Source organism: Condylura cristata, unplaced genomic scaffold (assembly GCF_000260355.1).
Source record: "Condylura cristata isolate star-nosed mole 26May11 unplaced genomic scaffold, ConCri1.0 scaffold00005, whole genome shotgun sequence".
Taxonomy (NCBI): domain Eukaryota; kingdom Metazoa; phylum Chordata; class Mammalia; order Eulipotyphla; family Talpidae; genus Condylura; species Condylura cristata.
In genome coordinates, this window is record NW_004567106.1 from 15684945 (window position 1) to 15711672 (window position 26728).

General features: G+C 36.3%; 1 protein-coding gene across 6 annotated transcripts in view; it reads left to right on the top strand.

Annotated features, from left to right (window-relative positions):
* The window catches only part of PHF14 (PHD finger protein 14), a 172416-nt gene extending 147584 nt beyond the window's left edge, over nt 1-24832 (top strand). For 2 of the 6 annotated variants that reach the window (XM_012720906.1, XM_004676723.2), the window contains one exon: nt 5259-5422. In XM_012720906.1, the coding sequence (XP_012576360.1) occupies nt 5259-5333 (75 nt within the window). In that variant the 3' untranslated portion in view covers nt 5334-5422. The other 4 variants (XR_001145083.1, XR_001145084.1, XM_012720907.1 and 1 more) reach the window with 4 other exon arrangements.
* Nucleotides 24833-26728: the final 1896 nt, after the last annotated feature.

The following is a 26728-nucleotide window of genomic DNA, read 5'->3' on the forward strand; positions in this document are numbered from 1 at the left end:
TAAATTTACCTGCTTCCCCCCCCCAACATTTTATAAAGGAATATTATTAAAGCATATAGATAATTTTCACTGCTTATCTGCATCCAATTACAACAACTTCCTTATCAGTTAAAAGAATACTTAAAATCTAAAGAAAATTAAACATTAGCCACACCTCACTTTGTTTTACTGCTATACCAGTTTCTTTGCTGTGAATAGCAAATTCAATATATCATTATACTTATTTTTGGAAATGGCTAGATTATAAAGGGATTTTGCAAATGAAAGTTTGTTTTCTGATTGTGAAAGTAATTCATGTTCAGAGAAGAAAAGAATAAAACATATGAAATCACTGATAAGAAAATAAAAATGGCAACACCATTGTGAACATTTGCAATACTTTTAGGAAGGAATTTTAAATGGACAATAGACTATTTTATCTATATATTTTGGTGTAGGGGTTACAGGGGCCTTGAATTTTTTTTCCACACAAAATCTTTGCCTTTAATACTTGCTTAGAATTTGGAAAACTTTTATTAAGTATTCATTTTAATTTTTTCAATATTCTTATATTGAATAATTTTACATTTAGCAAAAAGTTGCAAAAGTAGTACAGATAATCCCCATTTGTCCTTCATCCAGCTTCCTGCAATGTTACCATCTTCTGTAACTATAGTGAATTACCAAAATCAGGATATTAATAACAAGACAATTCTTTTTATAGCTGCATAGACCTTATGAAAATTTTGTCCATTTCTCATTATTTGTTCTTTATATTGATCTGTCTCCTTGCATTTGGTCAGCATGTCCACTAGTTTTTTTCAAATAGCCAAGCTTTGTCTTATTTTTCATGATTTTGCCATTTGACAATTTCTGTTCAGTTATTTTTTATGTATCAAATGTTGTCATGATTATATTGAGGTCATGCATTATTGAGAATGATAACACACACCAGTTGATGTGCTTTTCTTAGTACAGAATACCAAAGAGTAAAGTTAGTATGTACTGCTGGTTATAATAACCTTGATCACTGGTTAAGTTGGTGTTTGACAAGTATCTCTACTTGAAAGTATTTTTTTTTAAGTATTCTTAAAATCACCTTTAAAGATAGGAACAAAGGTGAAGGTTATCCCTTTGTATAATCCTACCTTTAAAAAAAACTTATAGGGCCCTCCCTGGTGGGGCAATGGGTTAGGATGCTGCACAGCAGCTAGCTGTAGCCTCTTCAGTGCAAGTTCCATCCCCAGCCCCAGATATGAGCCACATTGACTCAGCAGACCTCTCCTGTCTTATCTGCTGACTCCCTCATCAGTGTACTTCGTTGATCTGCCAGTTTTGCTCCCGGCTCTGTCTCTGGTGAACCCTCTCCCCACACCTGCACCTCTGACCTGTATCCCAGTTCTTGTATTCATAAATAAATATATATTTTTAAATGATAAAAATTAAAATAAAAGAAATTATAATCTATAATCATCTATACTCAGAGACTATAATTTGAGTTCAAATGTTTCCTGAGTAGTAGAAATTCCAGCACTAAAATAATTTACTTTTTGGAATTGTTTCTCTCAGAAAGGAAAGCAGAATGGCTAGGTTTTATCAATTGGTATCAATTCTTTGACATTTTAAGAGTGTTAAGTCAAATTTTTAAGTAAGAAAGAGTAAAAAACACCTCTATTCCATATTGATGGTGCCAGCTAAATAGAATTTAAACAAAATTTTGCAAGTTGTATTCAGTACTAAAATGTAGCTTAGTTTAAAATTACAATGTTTTTACTTCGTTCTCTTAGAATAATTCAGATTGCCACCTGGAACATGAGATTTCCATTACATTGTTCATGTGTGCCTAGAAAGTAATCATTCTTTTCACCAAAGCAATACTATCGGTGTAAAAATGCAAAAAAACTAAGAAGATACATTCAGTGATTAATTTAGTATAATTGTTATATGAGTATGCATTCTTAAAATTCTAGAAATAGCTGGCAGATCTGCAAGTCTTTACTATCTACTTGTTTTCTGGGGTATGAGTTAACAAGCCCAAACAGTAAGAAGTAAACCTGTCTACTTTCCAGTAACCCGAAAGGGTACATTTTCTTTTTGGCCTCTTCAGAACACTCATGAAACAAATGTCAAACTTGTCAGGTCTGTCACTAGGAAAATGATCCATGTAGCAGGGGTCTTCTTTCACTGGGAAAAAAACAGATGTCTTATCTCAGCAAACAGTGACAAATCCTGGCATCTATCAGAAAAAAAAAAAAGTTTGCTTTTAAAATCTAGAAGTAAAGAAACACTTCAACAAAAGCTTGCTTTATTTATAATTTCATTTATTATCGGTTGATGATTTGCTATCTGAACTATTTTAATGCTTTCTTAATCTTGATCTTCATATCCAGTTCTTTATAAATTGAGCTACAGTGAAAAAACAGATTAGCATTCTCCCATTCTCCCCAGAAAATCCTCTAAGATTCTTTCTGGAAATGCATCTAATTTTAATATGGCTATTTGTAACTATAAAATGTGTTGCTGTTGTTATAAAATAAAAAAAAAATGTGTTGCTGTTTTGGTAGTGATATTATACAATAGTAATTATGATGTGTATAGTCTTAACAGGATTAAATTTGTTTCCTCCCCCCATAACCTTTTTCTACATGTAATTCATAGCTGTTCTTGTACAAAGGAAGAGAGTGAATCTTGTACTTATACAAGTGATTTTAAAGCATAAAAGGCAAGATATTTAAGATATGTTCTTATCATATTGAAAAATGTAGAATTTGCACCTGTTCTGAACAGGAGGAAAATTAGACATACATGACTTATGTTTACAAGAAAAATTCCAGACCAAAAAAAAGCTAGTATTAAGACTGTTACTTAAATATGAAAGTAAAATATTAAATAATTTTTCATCCTCAAGGTCACTATTAAGCCTTTGTATTTCTGTTTGACTTGAATAGCATTAATAGTTGCTAGGGAAAACTTGATAACCAAACTTATTACACCAATAAGTCATGATGGTATCAAAACTTGATAGACTATCAACGTGGTAAAGCCTCCATTTTCTACAAATTACTTTTGATCCTTACTTTTAACCATTTATCTTTAATGTTATGCTTTTTCAAATTTCACATTACTTTGGGCTGATCTCTCCTTTATTTTTTAAAGATTTATTTATGCACATGAGAACTGGGGTACAGGCCAGAGGTGTGGGGGGTGAGAGGATTCATCAGAGACAGAATGAGGATCAAATGAAATTCACTGAACAGACAGACTGAAATAACTGCTGAGGGGAGCAGCAGCTGATACAGGAAAGATCACTTGTTTAGCTGGGGATAGAACTCATGCTGCAGTGGCTGTGGATAGCTTCATAGTGCTGTGTTTAATCCCTTGCACCACCAGGGAGGGCCCTCTTTTATATATATTTTTCGTATTCCACTGTTTCACAAGCTAAAAAAAAACTTTGAATGAACTCTGACTATATGTGCTCTGTTAGGCAATAGGAATTTAAGATGAAGAAGAAAAAAGCCCTACCTGAGGAACATATAAATTGTTACTTAACAAAAATTTCTTGCCACCTTATCTGCTGAATTAACTTATTGTCATCTAAAGAAGACAGTGGAGGGCCCTCCCTGGTGGCGCAGCGGATTGAAGCGCTACACTACGAAGCTTAAGCCACTTCCTCATGAGTTCGATTCCCGCCTGCCCCTGAGGAGTCCACATGGCGAGGCAGGCCTCTCCTGACCCGCCCGCTGCTCCCCTCAGCAGTGTGCTTCGTTGATCTGCCTGTTCTGCTCCCCGCTCTGTCTCTGGTGAAGCCTCTCATCCTCCGCATCTCTGGCCTGTACCCCACTTCTATATGAATAAATAAATCTTTAAAAAAAAAAAAAGAAGACAGTGGAAAGTGTAGAGTAAATTTGCTTTTTATTAAATGTAAATTTAATTAAAATGTAATTAAAAAGCAGTGTCATGGAACTGTTGTATAAAAGTGGAAGTTGCTCACTGAAGAATTCTCAAGACTCAGTTCCACATAATAGCTAATATCTCTAATCAGTAAAGATAAACTAGAAAGAAACATACAGTGGCTAGTTGGCTTAGAAAAATATATTAAAGATTACACTGCCAAAATAATGTTCATAATCACACCCCTTTTGTCCCCCCTATCTATAATGATTCCGTTTGATTTTAATATTGATTAATTCTCTACACTCCTGTTTTTACAGTGTCTCAATCTCAGATGCTTTTGAAGTTAGGGACAAAATACATTAAAGGGATACTTTCTCCACTTTCATAAAGTCAGGCAGGAGTGTGGTCTTTTTGAAAACATAAGTAACTTGATTTGCATTTGCTTAGTGAAGTCAAGTAAATTATTGTGTTGAATTTGGTTCAATAGGAATGTGTTGGTGATACTGATACTACTAAATTGTCTTGGGATACTTAGTTGCTTTTCATACTTTAACTCATTAAAGAGAGAATGTTTTTTACTTCAATTAATAAATATGATTTACTTGATATATATCAGATATATTAGAAGAGTATGTTTTATGCTTGGGTATTGTTGAAGGAACATACATGATGAGATGGGTTAAAAGTTGTAAGATGAAATATTTTTCCAGACTTTCATTATTTATACTCTCGAGGTCACCACTTAATATTGAACACAAGATGTACTTCATTCCTATGGAAGCAGACATTATGATGTCACTTCATTTATTCACCATGTTCCACAGGAACCTGCTGTGAATTATGAGGCCACCACTTAGAATCGAAACTTTAGAATATTGTAAGTATTCTATAGCCTGACATGCCCATGTTTCTTATTTTAGAGCTGAGTGATTTCAGATAACATATGGTGGTAGAAGTAATTGGAAAATTGGCAGACCTGTCAAGAAAGTATGCTAAATGAGACAAAAATGCCATGTATGGGCACATAAAGTGTCTCAGAGGTTAAATTTATTGTTTTATATCATAGTAAAAACAGCTGATTCACCCCCTAAAAAGGATACTATTTTTAGCAGTAAACGTTTTCAAAAGTAATTTTTAGGTCATCGGTAAAATAACTTACTTTTAAAAACATAGAAAATTTTAATCAATGTGCAGTATAAACCAGCACCCACTGTAAATATTTAAATGTTACCTAATTTTACCTTATGTGTTTCTAGCCATTTCCCTAGGATTACATGAATCACTAAAGTTAATAATTCTTCAGAAAACAGTTAAAATGTATTAAATATAGCTGATAAAATGCCCTAAAGTTTATATTTTAATGTTTTCTAAAATTTATTTCACAGGAAGATGAAAATGAAGCTGAAAGAAAAAATTTATCTCAGGAGCTCAGCATGGAACAGAAAAATCCAAAGAAATAAAGGATTTTCTGTAGTGTTTTTGAAAAGTTTGCAACTTATGTAGTAGCAGATAAAATTTCTAATTGTAAAATGTTAAATTGTAAAATCTAATTTGCACAATGTTCTCAATAAAGTCATTGGAAATGAAATAGGGGCTTGCATTTGGAATTTGTATGTTTTAGAGCAATTTAAACCTTTATAAACTAGACCTAAAATATTTTTAAAAGAAGAAAACAACTCCTTAACTGAAATTTAAGAATAGAGATAGATTTTCTCTTATTTATAACATAAGTGTTAACAATTTGATGATCTGGAAGAATGCTGAAATTTTTTTTCACCCTTACTAACATCTTTTGTTTCTTCAAGGACCTCAACAGGATTCCAATTGCTAAAATAAATAAAATACTACAAAGTTCCATAATGAACAGGAAATGCTTGCACATGAAAACACTTATAACCAACCAGTAGTGCTAGAAGATGAAATACCATTTCCTTATTTCATCCATGTATGTATCATATAATACAGTGCTTTAGGATTGCAAGTAAAGACTAAAGGGAATTATATTTTATTGTTACCTGTGGCAGAAGTACTGCCAAATATATGCCAAGAACCTGCTGTGTCCTGGGCCCTACACACTTGCCCAGATATTTCAAGAGCAGTTGTAATCTGTTTTTTGGGCTTGGGATTTTCTATTGATCACTAGTTAACAGAATTCTCAGTAACCAGTCATTTTATTCTCCCTGATTCTAATTCTCAAGTTGTCTTTTGCCAAACTACAGCAAGAGCAGTGAATCTATGTGCAGAGCTAAGTATTATTGGCAGGTGTCTTTGTTTGATTATTTAAGGCAGAGTTTCTTTAAAATGAGAGGTAGAGCTTTGTAAGGCTTCTAAGAGAATGTCAGCTTACCACTTCTTCCCTTAAAGAATAGAATTGTTATACTTGACCCAGAGCCATAGTTTTATCACATGCATCTGACAGACTCAGTAAAGGTATGACACTGGGATGTGCTGGCAGCTGTGATTACAGTGGGCTGAAATGGGAAAACCTGCAAGTAGGCAGATAGAAATTCATTGACTCATAGCTTGAAATAATGTAACAAAGATATCAGGAAATTAGTCCACAGATTGTAATAGCTGGATGAATTTTGGAGCAAAGGCTTTAGGCAAAAGAAAAGCACATCAGAGGCTGTAAACAGTTTGCAGTAAGCAAAAACAAAAATTTGGTCTTTTCTCATTTTTACTACTTTTGAAATAGACTTTGGCCTTTTTTTAAATGCATATTTTCACATAATTTGTCTTACTGTCACCAATTACATTAGTGTCCTTTGTATATTTTGTGTTGCAGTGATAATACATGAGGATAGCCTTGCTAGCATTTATTTTATTATGTTGCAGGTACTGTGCTAAGTGCTTAGTATGCACTATGCTGTCATCCCTATAATATGTAAGGGTTTTACTACTTTCCTACTTTGCTAATGATAAATGTGAAGTTAGGGGAAATTAGTTAAGTAGGATTATTTGTAGCTCGTAATTGACAAAACAAAACTTCAAACCAGTCTCACCCCAGAATATCACACTTAAGCTTTGTGTAATGCCTACTAATACCTTACCTCTTTAAACTCACTATTTTACCCCAAAACCCGCAGTCTTCCTTGTTAGCATTCCATTCTCTTCTTCCTACCTTTTCTTTGGTTATTTCTCTTAGTCATGCTTTAATTCATTTTGAAGACTTTTGCTTGAGTGATATAAGTGAAACAATTATCGCTGTATTCCATCTGCTCCAAACATAAGAATTGTTTCTTTTTTTTTTATATTGAGATATAATGGAATTAGAGGAAGAGCATCATACTGCTTCTCTGATTTTGCAAGAACTTTTGGCTTTTTTTTCCCCAGTTTTATTAGTCTGCACTCATCTCATACCTTGATACTGTCATTTCTGAAGTAAATTAGGATGCACAGTGATATATACCCTACAGACATTTTAATTATTTATCTATGAAATACCATTAACCATGTAAAGTACTGGTTTTTTTCCTAAAAGACCCCTTTATATAGGACACTGAGCAAAAAGTAGAATTGCTGTAAAAATCCTTTTGGGAAAATTTGCCATGTGACTAAATCAGACTTTAGGGTTCATGCATTCATGCTGTAAGTACACACACATAAGTTTTGTTATAATGCTACAAGGTTGCCCACATAATGAGGCTATGATTTAGTTTATTTATCTGAATCAAATTGTGTATTTTTGATATTTTTACATTAAATATAAATATTAAATATTATATTCATTCGGGTAACCGTAACAGAATACCCCACTTTATCTGAATAAAGTCATTTATATAGTATATATGTTATATAAATACACAGTGTTGAAAAACACTAAAGCTTGAACAAATACCCAATGAAATATCTATGGCAATTTTGGGTCCTTACAAACAATAATTGGGATATGAACAAAAAGTGATTTCTAAAAAGGAAAGACTATTACATGATTGTGTGTACCTTTTTTATCTCTTTAGCACCATGATTTAGCTCATTTCTTGACCGATAGTAGGTTTAATGTTCATTAATTAACATGAAATACTAAGGGCAAAATTTCCTATATAATTTCCCATCCACTCAATCTACTTATAATCTCTTAATTACTGGTGTGTTTCTCCATATCTTCAAAGAAAATAGAAGAACTTTTATTCAGCCTGATATATCATTTATTAAGAATGGTTTTCAGTAGTTTGTTCCTTCTGCTGGTTTACAGAAGAACAGCAGAAGTAGGAAGAGATTTTAGGCTATTCTCAAAGGAAATTGGAAGCACTAAATCGCCCAAATTGTTAATGTCATGCAACAGAATTTTACGGGATCTATATGATTAGCACTGGTCTATCACTGGAGATTCAATAGCAGACAAACTCCCTCTGTCAATGTGATGAAATTCTTAATACTTTTGAAGAAGAGGTCTCACAGTTTTACTTCGTACTGTACCTTCAAATTGAGTAACAGCTACCATTTGTTGCTTGCTTTTCTCTCTAAACCAACTTTATTGTAGTATAATTCACATACAGTAAAACACAACCTTATAAACTGTAATTTAACAAATTTGTTGACAAATATAATCTACATAATCACCCTGATGTGGATATAAAGCATTAGCAATCACTCCAAAAATTCTCTCATGCAGTTTTTCCATTACTTATACATTCCTATATCCACTAATCTGCTTGCTTTCTAATTAATTTGCCTGTTCTAAAATTTGATATAAATTAAATCATTATAACTTTGTGTGAAATTTGTTCATCAGCACAATACTTTGAGCTTCTTTCAGATTATTGCATGAATCATTAGTTTTTGGTTGCTGAATGCCTTTTCTTTTTATGATTGTCACAATTTGTGTATCTATTTACCTGTTGCTTGACTTTGGAAAAGACATTATACAAAAATATATATATACACAAGTATATATATATATATATATATACACACACACACACACAAGTGGCCAATAAACATGAAAATATGCTCACCATCATTTCATGATCAGGAAGATGCAAATTAAAATCACAGTGAATTATCACTGAATACTCAAAAGATTATCTGTAACTTATCTATTATGGCAGTAACTTGCCATATATGGCTGTTAAGCACCTGAAATATGACTAATCTGATTTAAGATATGTTCTAAGTGAAAAAATAAATAAATACAAGGTTTTAGAGGCTTGGTATTAAAAAGCACTTACCAATTTTTATTATGCTGAAATAATGTTTTAGATTTGATTAAAATATTAAATTTCAGTTGTTAATGTGGTTACTAGGAAATTTGAAATTATATATGTGGTTCCCATTGCGTTTCTTCTAAATAGCACTGCACTGTAATTTAAGGTTTGATTATGAAATGGTGAAGTTATAAAACAACTGGAATTCATAGAAAGAACTCAGCCATGTTCAAACCTATGACTCGTGACACAGAAATAATGTGTTATAAGCTGCTAATTTTTTTAACTTTTATGCAGAAATAGAAAACTAGTGGACTATCACATGAAAGGTTGTAGACAGGTTGCTGATATTGGTAAGTTAAGTGCTTCATTGACAAATGGGAGTCATGGAGCAAGCAAGCTGTAGAACACAGGATGCTGCTGAAGAGCAAGATCCTGGCCTTTTTATTGATAGGGTAATTTTACAGCATCAGTTACAAGGGAAAGAAAGACAAAAAGAAAGGGGAGGAGTAAAACTAGAAAATGTACTTTGTCTATAGTATGCGGAGGTGTGAGTCTGCCCTCTGGGTACTACTCTGCTTCATGACTTGGTCCTGTAATTAAGATCAAACCATACGGGCCCTCCCTGGTGGCGCAGCGGGTTAAAGCACAGCACTGAGAATCTAAAGCCGTTTCCGCATGAGTTCGATTCCCACCTGCCCCAGAGGTGACCACATGGCGTGGCAGACCTCTCCTGACCCGCCCGCTGCTCCCCTCAGCAGTGTACTTTGTTGATCTGCCTGTTCTGTTCCCTGCTCTGTCTCTGGTGAAGCCTCTCACCGCCCGCATCTCTGGCCTGTACCCCAGTTTTATATGAATAAAAAAATAAAACTTAAAAAAAAAAAAAAAATCAAACCATAGATCCCCAACCAGGCTTTCAATCTTATCAACAAGGTGTTCCACCCCAGCTTTTGGGGTCCCTAGTCATACATTGGTCCTCAGCCCCCAGGCATTCCCAGTCATACCTTATGAGGTAGACCCTTCCCATAGTGGTCAAGCTTTCTGCTCTTGACCGAAATGAAAAATACCTTGCGTCTTAGCTATGACTAACGGGGCAATTCTGATTTAATATAGGAATGCAGAACTGCAGGTAACAATGGTGGCCAAACATGTCGCTTAAGATAGCAGACCTACAGTTAACTATAGCTATGGTGACAAAATCAGTGTTCAGGATTTACACAAATGTCTTGAGTTCATGCATGGCCTGCATCCCTGAAGGATGGTCATTTTGTTCACTCCCTTCTGTAAAATAGATATGGAAAAGGGTGACTATTAGCTATAGGAATTGTTGTCCACCTCATTATTGGCATAAGTGGAAAAGAGTAAGTTCCATGTGAGGCTAAACATAACTCCTAGTTATCACCCAGCTATGCTACTATAGGTTTTTACACAAGAAGAATTACAAGATAGAGATTTGTACATGATTATTTTTCACAACTTAATTCATATTTCATAGTAGCCAAAAACTGGAGGCATCCTTTTTCTTAATTCTGTTTTTTCATTGAAGTAGCATTGATTTACAACGTGTATGTTTTAGGGGTGTAGGTTCACACTTTTACAAATATATGTTATCATCCCTGTAACTTTTTAAGTAGAAATACTTCTTGATCATTCTTTCATAAATCATTTGTCACATTACACTGTGTACTGTGATTCAAAAAATTAGTGTTTCATCTTGACTTTCACAGAAATTGGAGGTATTGTATAATACCATTGTGTCTACTATAGTAGTTGTCTTGTTTTTTCCAGATGCAACAAACTGTTGTTCTTTACAGTGAATGTATACAAAACAAAAGAGAATATTTCCTAAAAGTGCATCTCTCCTGACTATGTAAAAATTTAGTTTAAATTCCACTGAGAAAGAAGAAATAATTTCATTAATTGCTTTGCTATTTCCCCAATGCCTTGAGTACCTGAGACCTGCATGCATTTTTATTAGTTGGATACTAATACCATATGGGACTAGAGCAACTTGCACTTACTGATAGGAAACTAAATAAGACTCACTCTAAGTAGTGAAGGTTGATTAGAAATTCCATTTCACATTACCTCAAGAAACAATTTTATATAACCATGAGTGAGCAAATTTCCTCCCCACCCCATACTATCCAGGGCAATCATAGCAAGTAATAAATGTCTCCCCATGGTGATTTCAATGTGGAGTTCATGGTTTTGTTATCTAGAAAGGAGTTAAGTGCTAACGGCAACAGCATGAAAACATGCAACAATGGCATAATCCTGATTTGTTTTAGAAAAACTATTAATTTCCTGGTTGTAAAGCCAAGTAAGAACAACTCTTTAAAACTATTGAACCATGAAAGCCATTTTCCTTAAGGGTTTTAAATTTGGGAACAGACTTACGAAATTTATAGCTTTAATGAGATACTCTGTGCCTGAAGTCAAGATGAGAACTAGATCATTGGCTTCCCAGCATGACACCTATGTGTGCTTGTGTGCACTTGAAGTCATTAGGCTCATAATGACACAGCCAACATCACATTAACATTTGAAAGGTTCACTTTTGCCTCTTAGTTTATGTATTTCATTTGCACCTACAGCATGCTAAATATTTCAGTCTAGGAAATAAGATATGCTCCACCTGTATTGATACTGTTAGTGGAGTAAAGAAATCACTAGTTACGTGTTTAAAGCCACAATCAGTAGACAAGGGTTCTGGAAAACAGTAATTGAATCTCGTTTATGTGTAAACCTTAATATGATAACCTTCCATGTTGACAATTAAGGATCAGGAAATGTGGCTCTCCAAGATACAAGTCAGTTACAACCATTACCATATTTAATAATGTTGACTCTAATCTTAAAGGTAATACAAGATTATTATTGCTTTAAAGGATAAATGAACTCTGTGGATAGTCAGATTTCAAGACAATGAGAAAGGTGGGTTATTAAATACTACATAATAATCAGAATGTTAAATAACCATCACACTAATGTCATCCTCCATTGTAAAATACACATGAGTGAGCGCCAAAGAAAAAAATCAAGCCGATTATCTGCAAAATATCATTATTAATTTTTGAATTATATAATGAAATTCTGTGATTAAGGAACTTAATTCTTTAAGCTTTGTCCTTAAATGTGTGCTTATGTTTGAAAATATTTTTTCTGTAAGTGAATTATCCCACTGGTGTTTGTTACTGACAATTTCAGACACATACATAAGTGGAGAGAAGAGTATAATGAATCCCCATGTGCTTGTAAATGAGATTAAACAATTTCTAAGACTTTACCATCCTTGGTTATATATTTTTCCTTTCTCACCAAATTATATTAGAGCAGATTCCAAACTAGGAGATTTTTTAACATATATTTTTGTCCTTTCAACAATTCATTTTTTTAGGTATGTTTGATTTATACATTTTTTTTAGTATAGGTGCACATTTTGTTTTGTTTTTTAATGTGAGACATTAATTGGTTAGTATGGTAATGGAAGATGGGGCAGCAAAATATTCTGCATTGAGCAACTTAGAGCACATTGTTAGGGTCAAAACAAGATATTTGGGATTTTCTAGTGATGATGATGTAAAAATAAAGAAATTACACAGCTCTTATTTGCATTTTTTGCACCTCAGGCAGAAAATAGAACTAATAAGAGCTGCAAATTATAAAGGAGAGCACATTTCATCCTTCAGAGTACTGTCGAACCAAGATGACTTACTGATTTACTAACAATGGACAAAACCTGTGCATTCAACAGTTTCTTCAAAAGTATCTAGTTAGTAAAATCAAATTAACAAATGGAACATTATGTGGTTTCTCTTTTCAAGACTACCATTTGGGGAAAATATTAATTTGGGATTTGAAATGTTACATTACATGTAATTGTAGAAGTCATAAACAGTCTTATTACAAAGGTTTTAATAAGCTTTTGTTTTCTGTGCCCCTAGATATGCTCAGTTTACTATTACTTCCTTTTCCCCTATTTTAACCTGTCACTCTTCCCATGGAATAACTTCTGCATAAGGCCTTTCCTTGACATCTGCATCTTTCCTAAATTCAAGCTCTTGTCTCCTCAAAACTAGAATCTCTTTCATACAGAGTTCCACATTCCCCCTTTAGTTATATCTCAGAACAACTGATGCAAATGGTGAACAAATCCTTCATGAATGTGTCAGTCAGGCTAGGCTAGGCTATACTGTGGGAAAAAAAAATCTCTGAAATCTCTAAACCAACAAATGGCTACTTCTCACATGTCTCTGTCTGATGTGAATCAATTGGCTTTTCTTGGCAATTCTCCAAGCCTCATGGATTTATATTTTTAAATTGCAAGTTTTCCACTTGGGAGAAGAGAGGAAGAGAGAATCCTTTCTAGTGGAAGAGACAAAAACACAAAATTTTCATGATTAAGCACTCCAATATAATTGGTTGATAAAGGGTACTATAGCACATAGAAGGAACAATCAACTAAGTTCAGTGGAAGAAAAAAATACTGCAATAAAAATAATCTGACTTGAATCTGACTTTGAAAGCATAGGGTTATCTCAGAATTGGTGATAATAGTATTTCAAAGTGATGAGGTAGCAATATGCAATGGTAAAGACTTGTAAAAGTTTAAATATGATTCAGTTATCTGGGCCCCAAGTGCATGCAAGGCAGGAAGTGATGAAGAATTGTATCTGGAAAGATAGAATGAGGCTTGTGTAAGGCTTTGGGAATTTGTTAAGCACTCAGTTTTAGTTATGCAGAATTAGATATTTAATATCAAAAAGGAGTGAGGAAATTGTGATGTACGTTGTAAAAGATTGTCATATAACTAGTGCTACTGAATTTTCCATTGAATATGATAAATGTTACATATTTTTACCACACTTTAAAAAGGCAATGGGATATACCAAAGCCCATTAAATGTACACTTCAACAATGAATTGGATGGTGTATAAATTTTATCTCAATAATGTCCTCTTGAAGTGTTATTAATGTTTAATACTTCCTAAATTGGGGGATATATGTTACATCAATGTGTGTATATACCTCACTTCACCCCCCACCAAATAAATGCCATTCCTGTGATCAGGTGACCATCCTGCCCTTCACCTACCTCCTCCCTCTCTGGTGATCAATATATTTTTCATAGAACCATGAACCATATTTTTTGTGAGTTATGCTGGGTGTTTTTTTCTTTTTACATAAAAATAAAGATTTGTCCTAAAAAATAATAAAAACACAAGAACAGTCTTTTAAAAACTGATGCTTGAGGACCATCTAATAATTAAATCAGAATCTCCTAGTAGACCGAGCTTCCAGCATCGTAAAGTATACTCTAGGTGATTCTAATGTATGGTCACGCTCTGGAGTCACTTCTGTAGGCAATAAGGAACCAGGAAAGAATTTCAATCAGGAGAGTAACGTGATCAGATTTGCATTTTAGAAATATTGATCCCTGACTTTTCTGCACTGGTCTTTCAATAGCCTTATGAATGGGTATAGAGATTATACTACAATTGCCAAAACCTGGAAACAACCCAAATGTTCTTCAACTGGCAAATAGATAACCTGCTACATTCAATGGCACAATGAAATAACAGTCAGCAGCAAAACTCCACTACTGTGGTCTTACTCTCTATTTTTGCTCCCTCATACTTTATATGCTATGGCAAAATTTACTCGAATTTCCTTTTGGGCTTGTCAGCAGCCAAGCCAAGCTTTCATATTAACTTCAGTAGTGTCACTCTCCAATTGCCACTCAAGTCAGAATCATCATTCTTCCTTCATTTTTAAAAGTTTTGATTTATTTAAGTAAAATTCATGCTTTGTGCAGTTCTGTGTGTTTTGATAAGGTAGGTCAGGTAACCACTACCAAGTAAGATAAAAATCAATCCCATCACATCCCAAAATTCCCTCATCACCCTTTGTAGAAGATAGTGTCATTGCCCCAACCCAGCCTCTGGCAAACACTAATTTGCTTTCTGCCCCCATCCTTTAGCCTTTTTCATAATCTATAAATGAAATGATACTGTATGTCGCTTCTTGAGTAGTGTTCCTTTCGTTTAAAATAGTTTGTCCATATTGTTTCATGTATCAGATGTTTATTGCTGAATAGCATTCCACTGGCCAGTTGAGAGGCATTTGAGTTTTCTCGGTTTTGATGATTGTAAGTAAAGTTGCTATAAACAGATTTTTGTGCAGATCTTTGTGAGGACATTACTTTCTGGGGCAAATGCCTGGTGGTGGGATGACTAGGTAGTTTGGTAAATGTATGTTTGTAAGATGCTAACAAAATGTTTACCAAAATGACTGTAACATTTTATATTCCCACCAGTAGGTGGTGATTAGTTTTTCCATATATCCAATCTTTCTTCATTTGAGGTCATTCTCTAATAAAGCTGATGTTTCCACACTCCCCTCTTCATCTAAGGAACATTTCATCTCTGTTCTTCTGCACTCTGTTCTGGATAACTCGGAATTCCTTACCAATAGCCATAGCTCCAAACTGGCATTTAGCCAAAATTATTTTTCCCTCTGGGTTCACAAGTATTCTTTCTCCCCTCTTCCTTCGAGTCCTTGACTGCCAACTGTACTTAAATGCCAGTTGCACCCACTATGTATATGGGTCAGCTTGTAGGTTGGTATGTTTAACCCCAAAAGGCTTTGTTAAGACAGTCCTACACATATCAGAGTCTGTATTTTCTTGTGAGGCATTATTTGCTTTAGGAAGAATACTACACCCCCTTTCTGAGAATTATGTGTCTCCAGACTATATTCCAGGGGTGAGGGAGCCAGGCTCTAGAGGGACTTGTGAGTCTTGTAATCCCACATATCAACCCACTCAACTGCTTTGTGATCAATAGGGAGACTTTATCTTTGTGTTAGCTTTCCTGGTGGAGTTGGATAGGTCTAGGAGTGATTCTTCATTATTTTTTCCCTATTTCTACCTGGGTCTTTTGTGTATTATGCTTTTCAAGGTCCTCCATTTGGTCCAGAGCTTTCTGTAGAATTTTTTTTTAGCTCCTCAATTATTTTTACCTCCTGCAACTGCTTTCTTTACTTTTTTTTAAATCTTGAGTTTCTAATTTGTTTATTAATTTTATTGCTTAAGCCATTCATTTATTTTTCTTCATTTGCTTCCAACTCTTTAAATTTCATTATCATGGCAATTTTGAGCTTTCTGCGTGTAAGGAAGATGAGCTCTTCCATTTCTTTAGGGATGGATTGTAGAGAGATTTTCTCAAGTTTGCCCCTATGTTGTGGGGGCTCTTTTTTTTTTTTTTTTTGACTGACCATTGTGACCACTCTCCATGGAATTCTGTATTCTCCAGTTGCAGCAAGTTGGAAAAATTAGAGGGAGCCCAAGAGAGCACACTGGGTGGGGGGACGAAGGTACAACTCCTGACATCCCACCCTTGCTCACAGAAACCTTTTGTTCACAGGCTCTGTTCCCTGTGGTTACTTGTAATTATGTGGTTACTTGTAACCATAAATTCTGGAAGCAGGTACAGAGGTGCTTATGGGAGGGGTGGGCGTGTCCTCAATCTTTCTGAAGCCTAGTGTTTGGAAATCAACTTCCAAAAAGTCTATGTTTGATATACCTGGCAGTGGTATGTTTTCCCCTTCACTGTGGCTAGACAGGTGCCATTGCTTGCAATTTCTCTGTGAGCACAGGACAGAGGTTGTGTATTTTTTTTTTTTTTAGATTTATTTATGCATACAGAACTGGGGTACAAGCCAGGGACGGTGAGAGGATTCACCAGAGACAGAGTAGGGAGCAGAACAGGCCAACTGACGAAGTTCAGTGCTGAGGGGAGCAGTGGGTGGGCCAGGAGAGGTCTGCTGCTCCATGTGGGTCACTTCCAGGGTGGGGATCGAACTCATGTTGAAGTGGCGTTAGCGTCTTAGTGCTGTGCTTTAACCCTTTGTGCCACCAGAGAGGGCCCCGAGGTTGTGTATTAATAGGAGGAGGTGGGAAGGTTAAACCCCAGTCTCTGGGAAGCCCTCAGCCTAGAAGCCTGGTGCTCAAAAGCCTTGGTTGAGATATGCCCTATGGTGATTCAGGACAAGCCACTGAAGAGAACAAGTTCAGGGCCTCCCTGGTGGCCTCAGGAGGGGTCTTAGTGCTATCACCACTACAGCCTTCGTACAATCCCCAGCCAGGTTGTTGACCCCTATGGCTTGCAGACCTCCCCTATGTTGACTACTGCTCCCCTCAGTAGTGTCTTTCAGTAGATATGCCTATTCTGCTCACCTCTGTCTCTCGTGAATCCTCTCACTCTCCCTACCCCCATACCTCAGGCCTGTACCCCAGTTTTTCTATGAAAAAAAATTTTTTAAAAGAAACTGAGTTCACCGTGGCCTCCCTTTATGTGCAGACTGTAGTTTGAGCAGATTGGGTAGGGGGAAAATAAGTGTCTTTCTGGGCTCACCAGGGCACAGATATCTACCCCTGAGAGCAGAGGCCACAACAGGGATGAACATGTGCCTCTCTCCACTGCTGAATCCAGTCTCCATTCACCAGGATGTCTTGTTGCACTATGGAAAGGGCTATCTTCTCATAGTGAATGATGTTCTCTCCTCCCAGGCTGAGTTATCTTTCTGACCTAAAATTTTATCTATTCTGTGAAAGAGATACTATTTAGGCTGATAATTACTCATCAGACGAAATTTTTAAATTAACTATAATAGACACCTGCTCCTCTAACTCTAGATACTCTACTAATTCTGAAGTCTCAAATGTGATACTCTGATGGCCCAATCACATATTTTCCTATATCTAATTGGCTGAGAACAGGGAGTGGTAGGCCACAAACATAGTCACAGTGAGAGCCTCTTTGTTGGAAGGAGACATTTCTCCCAAACCAAGGACACCAAAACTTATCTACTACATGAAATTAAATAGGTAGTGAACGTTGAAAAAATAGTGTTCTTTTATTATGTGGATATTGAATAACATCTCTTTCTAAAGTAGTTCTAAATTGATGGAATATCCTCAGTATCTTTACATTTTTATTAAGACAATTCACTTCTAGATAAACTTTAAAGGTATTATGTTTATTAAGAAAGTGAAAACTGGGCTCTCCCTGGGTTAAAGCACTGCATTATGAAGCTCTCAGAAGCCACTGTAACATGAATTAGATCCTAGCCAGGGAGCTGATCCACATGGTGCGGCAGACCTTTCCTGACCCACCTGCTGCTTCCACCAGCAGTGTACATTGTCAATCTGCCTGTTCTGCCTCCCATCCTGTCTCTGTGAACCCTCTCACCCATCATTCCTCTAGCCTGCACCCCAGTTCTGCAAACATAAATAAATAAATCTTTAAAAAAATAGAAAGAAAGTGAAAACTAGTAATGTTAGCCATGTGGCTCAGCAAAGTGACAGCAGAGCTGGAAACTCAAAGTATGAAGAATATGACTGTTGCAGAGGCCCTGAATGAGAAGGAAGTGCAGTTGTAATACTAGGCCAGAATCTACAAGAGGATGACCAACACTCAGAGCAAGAACTCAACTTTAATATGGCCAGAATAATATAAAATGAAGAATTAAGAACCAAGTTGCTAATGGGTTAAAAATTTAAATGAGGCCCTCCCTGGTGGTGCAGCAAGTTAAAGCATAGCATTAAGAAGCTGAAGCCACTTCCACATGAGTTCCAATCCTGCCTGCCCTGGAGGAGACCACATGGCGAGGCAGACCTCTCCTGGCCCGCCCACTGTTTCCCTCAGCAGTGTACTTCATCAATCTGCCTGTTCTGCTCCCTTCTCTGTCTCTGGTGAATCCTCTCACCCTCCACATCTCTGGCCTGTACCCCAGTTCTGTATGAATAAATAAATAAATCTTTAAAAAAAAATTAAGTGAAACCTTCCATTAAAAAGTATTAGTTTTAGGGCCCTCCCTGGTGGTATAGTGGGTTAAATCACAGCACTGCGAAGCTAGCTGCAGCCACTCCAGTGCAAGTTCAATCCCCAGCCAGTGAGGTGACCCATCTGGCACAGCAGACTTCTCCTGTCTTGGCCACTGCTCCCCCCCAGCAGTATACTTCGTCTATCTGCCTGTTTGGCTCCCAGATCTGTCTCTGATGAGTCTTTTCACTGCCTTTACACCTCTGGCCTGTACCCCAGTTCTGTATGCACAAATAAAATAAATCTTAAAAAAAATAAAAAAGTAATAGTTTTAAAACCAAGGTCTAAATCTTCAGGGTGGGAGGAAGAAATACATAAAGGAGAATGTGAGAACTATGTAGTACTTAACTTCATGTTAGTGACTTCATTATAACATTACTTTTCTAAGAATCATTTTTAAAATGATGTAGTTTGGAATGTTAGAAATAATATCAAACTAGACAAATAACTGTTGATTTAAGATACACTCACAGAATCAGAAGTAATTATTTATTTTAAAGGATCGAATAAAAAATTATTTCCAAAACTTTTTGAGAACAGAAATAATAGACACAGACTGTCCTTTAAATATTCTCTGCACATACAGGGAAATTATATTTCTTTGCTAATAAAGGTTTCACTTTTCTGCAATTCAATGAATAGACAAAAGACCAAAGGAAAATCTGAACTCTCCGTGCCCCTGTTAGAATAAAGAAACTGTGAGCTTACCTAAAAAAAAAAAAAAAAAAGCAACACCTACAAAATCCTCTTAATTTTTCTCATTCATTATTTGTATTGCCCCCCAACCCCCTCTCACCCCCGGTTTAGTGAGTCATAATCACAAATCACATTTACCTTTGATGAGCCAGGTTGGATGTACTGGCTTGGGCAGAAACAGGGACTGGCTCTAGTGTCAGAACAGAGGGAAAATGTCTGTTAGACAGTGATCTACTCCTTACAGGAAACAAGAGTCAGGTCTCTGCTCTTTTAGCAGAGGAGGCCAAGAGCCTCTATGACAGCTTTGCTGTCACAGCTCCTAGACCCAATACTGACTCTGCAAGGTTCTATAGCCGAAAGGCTGTAATTAAGATTGCAGAATTTAGTGTGCTTTTGCTTGGCAAATATTCTTCCTATAGATTCCCAATTCCAGATTCTCCTCATGTTTCCTCAGTTTTTCTACTTTAACATTGAGCTGGGTGAGTAGAATATTTCTCTGTTTGGAGTTCTCATTCCCGAAGGGGCTGGAGTGGGGAATTGGAGTGTGTTATTCAATGTCACTTGGGTATCTTCTCCAGCAAGCTAAGACTACTTTTTCTCCCCCTAAGGTGCCTACTCACACCTCATTATCAAGAGAATTAATCTCCCCTCACTCACTATCCAGACTAGTCTATTACTAATTTAGTGATTTATTTATGCACACAATAACTGGGGTACAGGCCAGAGGTGCAGGGGTTGAGAGGATTTACCAGAGACAGAGTGGGGAACAGAACAGGCAGACCTACTGAAATATACTGCCGAGGGGAGCAGCAGGTGGGTGAGGAGAAGTCTGCGGTGCTATGCGGATCACCACACTGGCCAAGGAATGAACACACTGCAGTGGATGTGGGTAGCTTCATAGTGCTGTGCTTTATCCTGTTGCACCACCAGGGAGGGCCTGGGCCTGGTTTTTCTTGATAACTACCTTTTAGAGGGAGACTCCAAAGTCCTCAAAAAAGGTGTTTGTTGGCTGTAGCTGAACAATTGCAAAGGAAAGTAAGTGCTCTAAGCAAAGGAGATCAGACACATAATGAAGTTTTAGCTGGAGAAAACAGTAAATTATTTTGACATCACTGAGCTTCTTCAGGTACCTTTGTAAGTAGTGGGGGTTGTCTCCCAGGGAACACAGTACTGAGCCAATAGAAGTAAGGCTAGAGAGTATTTAAATCTCTTAGTTTGGGTGTTGGACAAAGTCATTTATGCTGAGAATATTGCAGCTCTCACCCCTGTGATGGCTATTTCCTGATATTCATGTTTTGTGTAATCCTCTCCCTTTGAGTGCAGGTGAGACCTATGACTTGCTTCTAACCAAGTGATTACAACAAAGATGATGGGATGAACATGATTAAATTTATCTGATGACATTGCACGAGATGGTAACATCTCTGGAAGAAACTCTGCTCACTTGCTGACTTTGATGAAAGGAGACCAGAGTGACAAAGCTGAGGATGTCCTCCAGCCAACAACCAGAGAAACTGAGGTCCGCAGTACTATACCTACAAGGAAAAGAATTCTGTCAACAGAATCCTTTCCCACTGGAACTGCAGTTGAGATATATCCCTTGGACATCTTGATGGCAACCAAGCTACATGAACCCAGATTCCTGAGCCACAAAAACTGTGAGATAATGTTGGTGTGTTGTAAGCTAAATTTGTGGTTATGTGGTACATAAAAATAGTGAATACAGTCAGTGCTCTCAAAAGCATGTTTTGCTAAAAACTGTTCTAATGTCATGCACTTTGAAAAAAAATTTCCCAATCCCACAATATTCCCAAACTGGGAAATCTATCTATGCCCTCAACCTCCTGAGAGAGTGACTGTACATCTGAGAAATACAGGAAAGATGTTGTTACTTAATTTTTCTCCATTATGGAGCCCATTTTGATTTTTTAAACATTTAGTGATACCTTATAAAATTAATTTTCAAATGCTCATACCACAAAGTAGTCTTTGCAAAGAGCAATAGGCTTCAGGCTGGAGAATGAATCACCTCAGAGGTACATTAAGACCTACAACAGGTATACTTTAGGTGGTAATTTTAAGGAAATCAATTTCCATATTCTCACTTGTTCATATTCATTTTCCCGAGCTACATTCCTGTGAAAATGTCTTCAGTAGGTTTTCACATCTCACTTTATAAAAGAAAGGCATTCTGTCATCCATCCCCAGCAAACCTGTAGAAGACAAACAAAAACACAATTTAAAGCATTGGTGTCCATATTGAAAAAGTAAATGACCATAAGATTGGGTTTAAAATCAGTTGACAAACTCCATTTTCTTTTCTTCTTTTTTTTTTTTTACTTTTACATCGTAGAATTGATTATGTGATGGCAAACACTGATATATCTGCCTTTGAACATATTTGCTGAAGATGGACAGTCTACCACAAATTGGCAAATAAAATCATAAGTAAAAATCTCCTCATAGATAATTAAGGCACATTGAAGCATAAAACAGGATAGGGTTAGAACATCCCTCAAGACTAAGTAAAATCCAAAGTTCTGAGCTGTTGTTGCTGAGTGTGGCAGGTAGTCACAAGGAAAGAAAGAGGCTTTAAAGCCCTTACAGTTCACACACAACAAGTTAATTCTTATTGCAAAGCAGGAAGGACACAACTAATAGAAGAAGCTGCATCAGCCGAACAGTGCACATTGAATCCTCAGAAAGACTCAAAAGGTAAGGAGAACTATTACCCATATTTTATAAATACACCTGCACAGCAGTGAGTTTAAAGACTGGGACTTGGACCCCTATTTGGGACTCCCATCAAGGCCCAAGGGCTTTCGCTAATTTCTTTTTCCCCCTTTCAGGCAACAACTTAGGTTTCTTTCTTGGAGATTTCACATCTGCAATCAATCAGGAAAGCACTGAGCTTGCAGGGTGATTCAGTTGCAACTCCGATCCTGGGTATAAACCTGTTCGTGTTGTATCTTCTATGTGATGAGCATCACACCATTTTTTAGCTCATGAGACGTGTATAGAAAGACTGTTGTGATTCTAACAATCTCAAAGTACTTTGCTACCATATAATAATATAACTGAGAAGTGCTTATAGAAACAAAAAATGCAATATAATTTATTAATGTAAATCATTGAAAGAAAGAAGGCAATCTAGGTGAGCTTATGCTGACTTGGTTTGTCCATTCTTAAAGTTTTTTCAGTAGCTACACAACAAATGAACAGTTTAAGTAAAATACCCAAGTGCATTGAAATCTATCTCTGAATGAAATATACTGGGAAATAATAATGAAAAAAAAAATTGCAGTTCTCCCAGGAATTTTTCTTACAAGATAAAATACTGAAGAATTTATAATTTATCTATATCAGTTTCTTTCTTTATATCTGGTCTACTCCCTAAGGAAACTGAGATGGCTTACAAAAGGTATACAATAAGATAGAAGAAAAGAAACATAAATCAAATTAGGGAGGGGTTGTTAAAACATATAGAAACCAAGGTCAGTAGTGATGAAAGTAAGAGTGGAGACAGGTCCTATTGAATTATTAAAGACTAGTCACAAATTTGGTTCTGAGCTTCTTAAAGCTAAGTAGTTAGAAAATAATGGCTAGACTAAAGGGCTTTGATATGTTATCTGTAGGAAAAAATATATTTCTCATTAGCTGCCTAATTCTTTAATACCTCACAATATTCTTTGCAGATAAACTTTAAACATGGAAATTTTTATGCAAAAGAGAGATTTTGCTCATTAGAAAGAAATTAAATAGAAGGATATTTACAAAGGTGTTTTTCATTGTGAAAACTGATGGTTTCAAAAAATATTATGATAAGGAGAGCATTTCAAAGTTTCCCACGTTAATCAGGAAAGTAAGCAAAGGTCTACTGCTTTGAAGGTTTTAATCCAAGATGCTTATCCAGTCTTTTTGTTGAATAAATCTTGCAAAATAGGCCTTCTCAGAAAATTCACAGCATTTTCTGTGGGATCTTTAAATGTCAACCAAGCAGGCTTTCTGATGATATTATGCCTGCATAACTTCCTAACAGTTGGGGTGGGGGTGGAGATGGGAGATAGTAAACTGGTTTTTGTACTTTACAACATAGCTTTTCTAGCAATGATGACAAAGCTAGATCAGAGTCAGAAGCATGTTACATTCCAAAAGAAGATAAGATGATGACTTGTGCATATAAAAAATGAACATATGTTAAAAATCTTGTTTAATTCATTGTTAATGAAGGAACCAGGAAGATGTTACAGCCAGTTTAAAGGAGAATCCGAAGAACAGATAGTACTTACAGATCAGGAATATTGAAACACAGTTTTTCAAATGGATCCACAGTGACTTACAGAAAGAAGCAGTCTAGCCCTTCATCAGACTATTCATAGACATGTATGATTTGATTTGCTATCAATTATAAAATAATTGATGAAAGACTAAAAGCAGATACCCTTGGACAGGTGCCTCTAATAAATGCTTAATTTTCCATTGGAGACACCTAGTAATTGCCTTTGCCTGTTCATGGGTAAGTGAATATGACCTCCGTCTTGAACACTCCATTGGCATTAGTAGTACCCATTTTGGGTGCATTTTGAAGCACATGATGTTCTTTATCCTACTTGCTGGGATTCAAATGTGGAAGAGCAGCCTTTAATCTTACTTGAAGTAAACAAAACAGTGTCATGAACAGTCCTACTACAGTACTGTGGATACTTGAGATGTGCCCTGATAACAAGTCTTTTCAAAGCTGCCTTCAACCTAAGGTTAAGTATTTGGTGAATGAATACAATTAGTGAATATTCAGATCTCAGCAACATCAATAAATCTGTTTTGCAAGAACAGTTATTTATGTCCACAATTTCAAAATAATTCTCAAATACTAATTTTACATGTGTAACAAATAAGTAAAATTCATTGGAAGTTTTTTTTTTTTTGCCAAATATTTCTGCTGGTGACAGACTGTTCACCAAACTCATCCTCCAGGCATACAGCTAGATTTGTGTCCCAGCTTCCTTTGCAGTTCAGTTGCGCCATCTTGGCTGAATTCTGGTCAAAGCATTGTGGGTAAAAGTGATTTCCCAATTAAGTCCATGCCTTCTCCTTTTCCCCCTATCCTCTACCCCACCGGCTGGATGAAGAAGTCTGAGATACATAAGAGGAAGGAGTCCTATTTTGAAAGAAGCCTAGATTTCTGAACTCTGTGTACATTTTTGGACTGTTTGTTAGTAAAAAATAAAGTACGTCATATTAAGCTTTTGAGTTTTGTGATTTATTTGCAGTGGCAGATGGTGCTACCTTAACAAATACACATCCCAAATTTCTTTCAAATTTAAATTTTTAAAAACAGGCAATATACTTACATTATTTAATAATCAAACAACATAAAAAGGCACACAATGACAATCTGACTCCCACCTCATTTTGAACATACCACTCCATGCCCCCTCCCTTCTGCCCTATAATGAACTACTTTAATACTTTATTGTACATCTTTTCAGTATTTCTTTATATATACCAAAGTATTTGAAAATAATGTATGTGAATATATATATATATACTTTATTTAAACAGTTGTATCTCTTGCATCTCTCACACAACAATGTGAAAGTATAAAATGTGAAAGGAAAGGTGGATTTCTCATTTCCCTACATTGATGCTCCTCTCTCTTTTTATAGATGCATAATATTCCATTGTTGTAAATTAGCAGTTCTTCTGTTGATGGACTTGTCAACACATCTTCTGAAAGACAGATATAATTGATTATCAGTGTCCACTCAGAAGTTAAGCCCATTTTAGTTGACATAAGATCATAGAGCCTGTCTCTTCAAGAATGGACACATACCTGAAAGATTTTTTCCTTTTATTTACCAAACACAATAAAATAATGCATAGAGGGAGAATGAGATAATCAAAGTAAATTGAGGATGAGTTTGAGTGGAATTACCCTATCGCAGCAGGGTGGCAGATAGCCACATTCATGTCTGCTAAATACTTGTCAATAGAGCATAGAACTGTAGCTGCCCTCAAAGCATCTTCATACTCTAGTCCATATGAAACACCATTTTTAGAAAAAGTTATTTATGCATACAAGAACTGGGGTACTGACCAGAGGTACAAAGGTGAGAGGATTCACCAGAGACAGAGTGAGGAGCAGAACAGGCAGATTGACTGAAAATACACTGTTGAGAGGAGCAGTGGGAGAGACAGGCACGCCATGTGGGTCATCTCCCTGACCGGGGTTCAAACTCGTGCTATGGATAGTTTCATAATGCTGTACCACCAGAGAGGCCCACCAAACACTAATTTTTAGGTCATTGTTAATCTATATATTAAGCTCTCATTACAGTAAAAACAAAGGGATACTGATATTTTTTGCCAATTAAAAGGCTATAGCTCTTGGTGTCACAATGGGTTAAGGCATAGCACTATAAACCTATCCTGCAACCACTGCAGTGAGTTCGATCCCTGGCCAGGGATATAACCCACCTGGCCAGTCAGAACCCTCCTGAAGCACCCCTCTGCTCCTCTCATCAGTGTATTTTAGTCAGTCCTCCTGTTCTGCTCCCCACTCTGTCTCTGGTGAATCCTCTCGCCCCCTGCACCTCTGGCTTATACCCCAGTTCTTGTATAAATAAATAAACCTTTAAAACAACAACAAAAAAGGAGGCTGTATTTCTTAGCCTCCATTCTCACCTCTTTCTCTGCCTGTCTAAAATAAACATTGCATCCTTACCTTCCTATTTCTCCTGTATTCCAAGTCAAGGAATTACCTTTGAGTGTCTTATGCCTTAAAGGCAGATCCAAGTTCGAGTGATTCTCTGTGCAGGATGTTGCTCACACTATGTGAACAACACATGGGCCCATTTCTGAGGCCTAATGGAAGCCAAAAACTGTTATCTGTCATCTTTTGCAGGTAAGGAAAGCACTTCTTTGAGAGGCCAGTCAACAAGGAAAACATGGCCAAATCCTCCCCACTGGTTATGGTACACTGTTTTTTTTTTTAAAGATTTATTTATTTGTTCATACAGAACTGGGGTACAGGCCAGAGGCTCAGGGGCTGTGAAAGGCTTCACCAGAGACAGAGTGGGGAGTAGAACAGGCAGATCAACGAAGTACACTGCTGAGGGGAGCAGC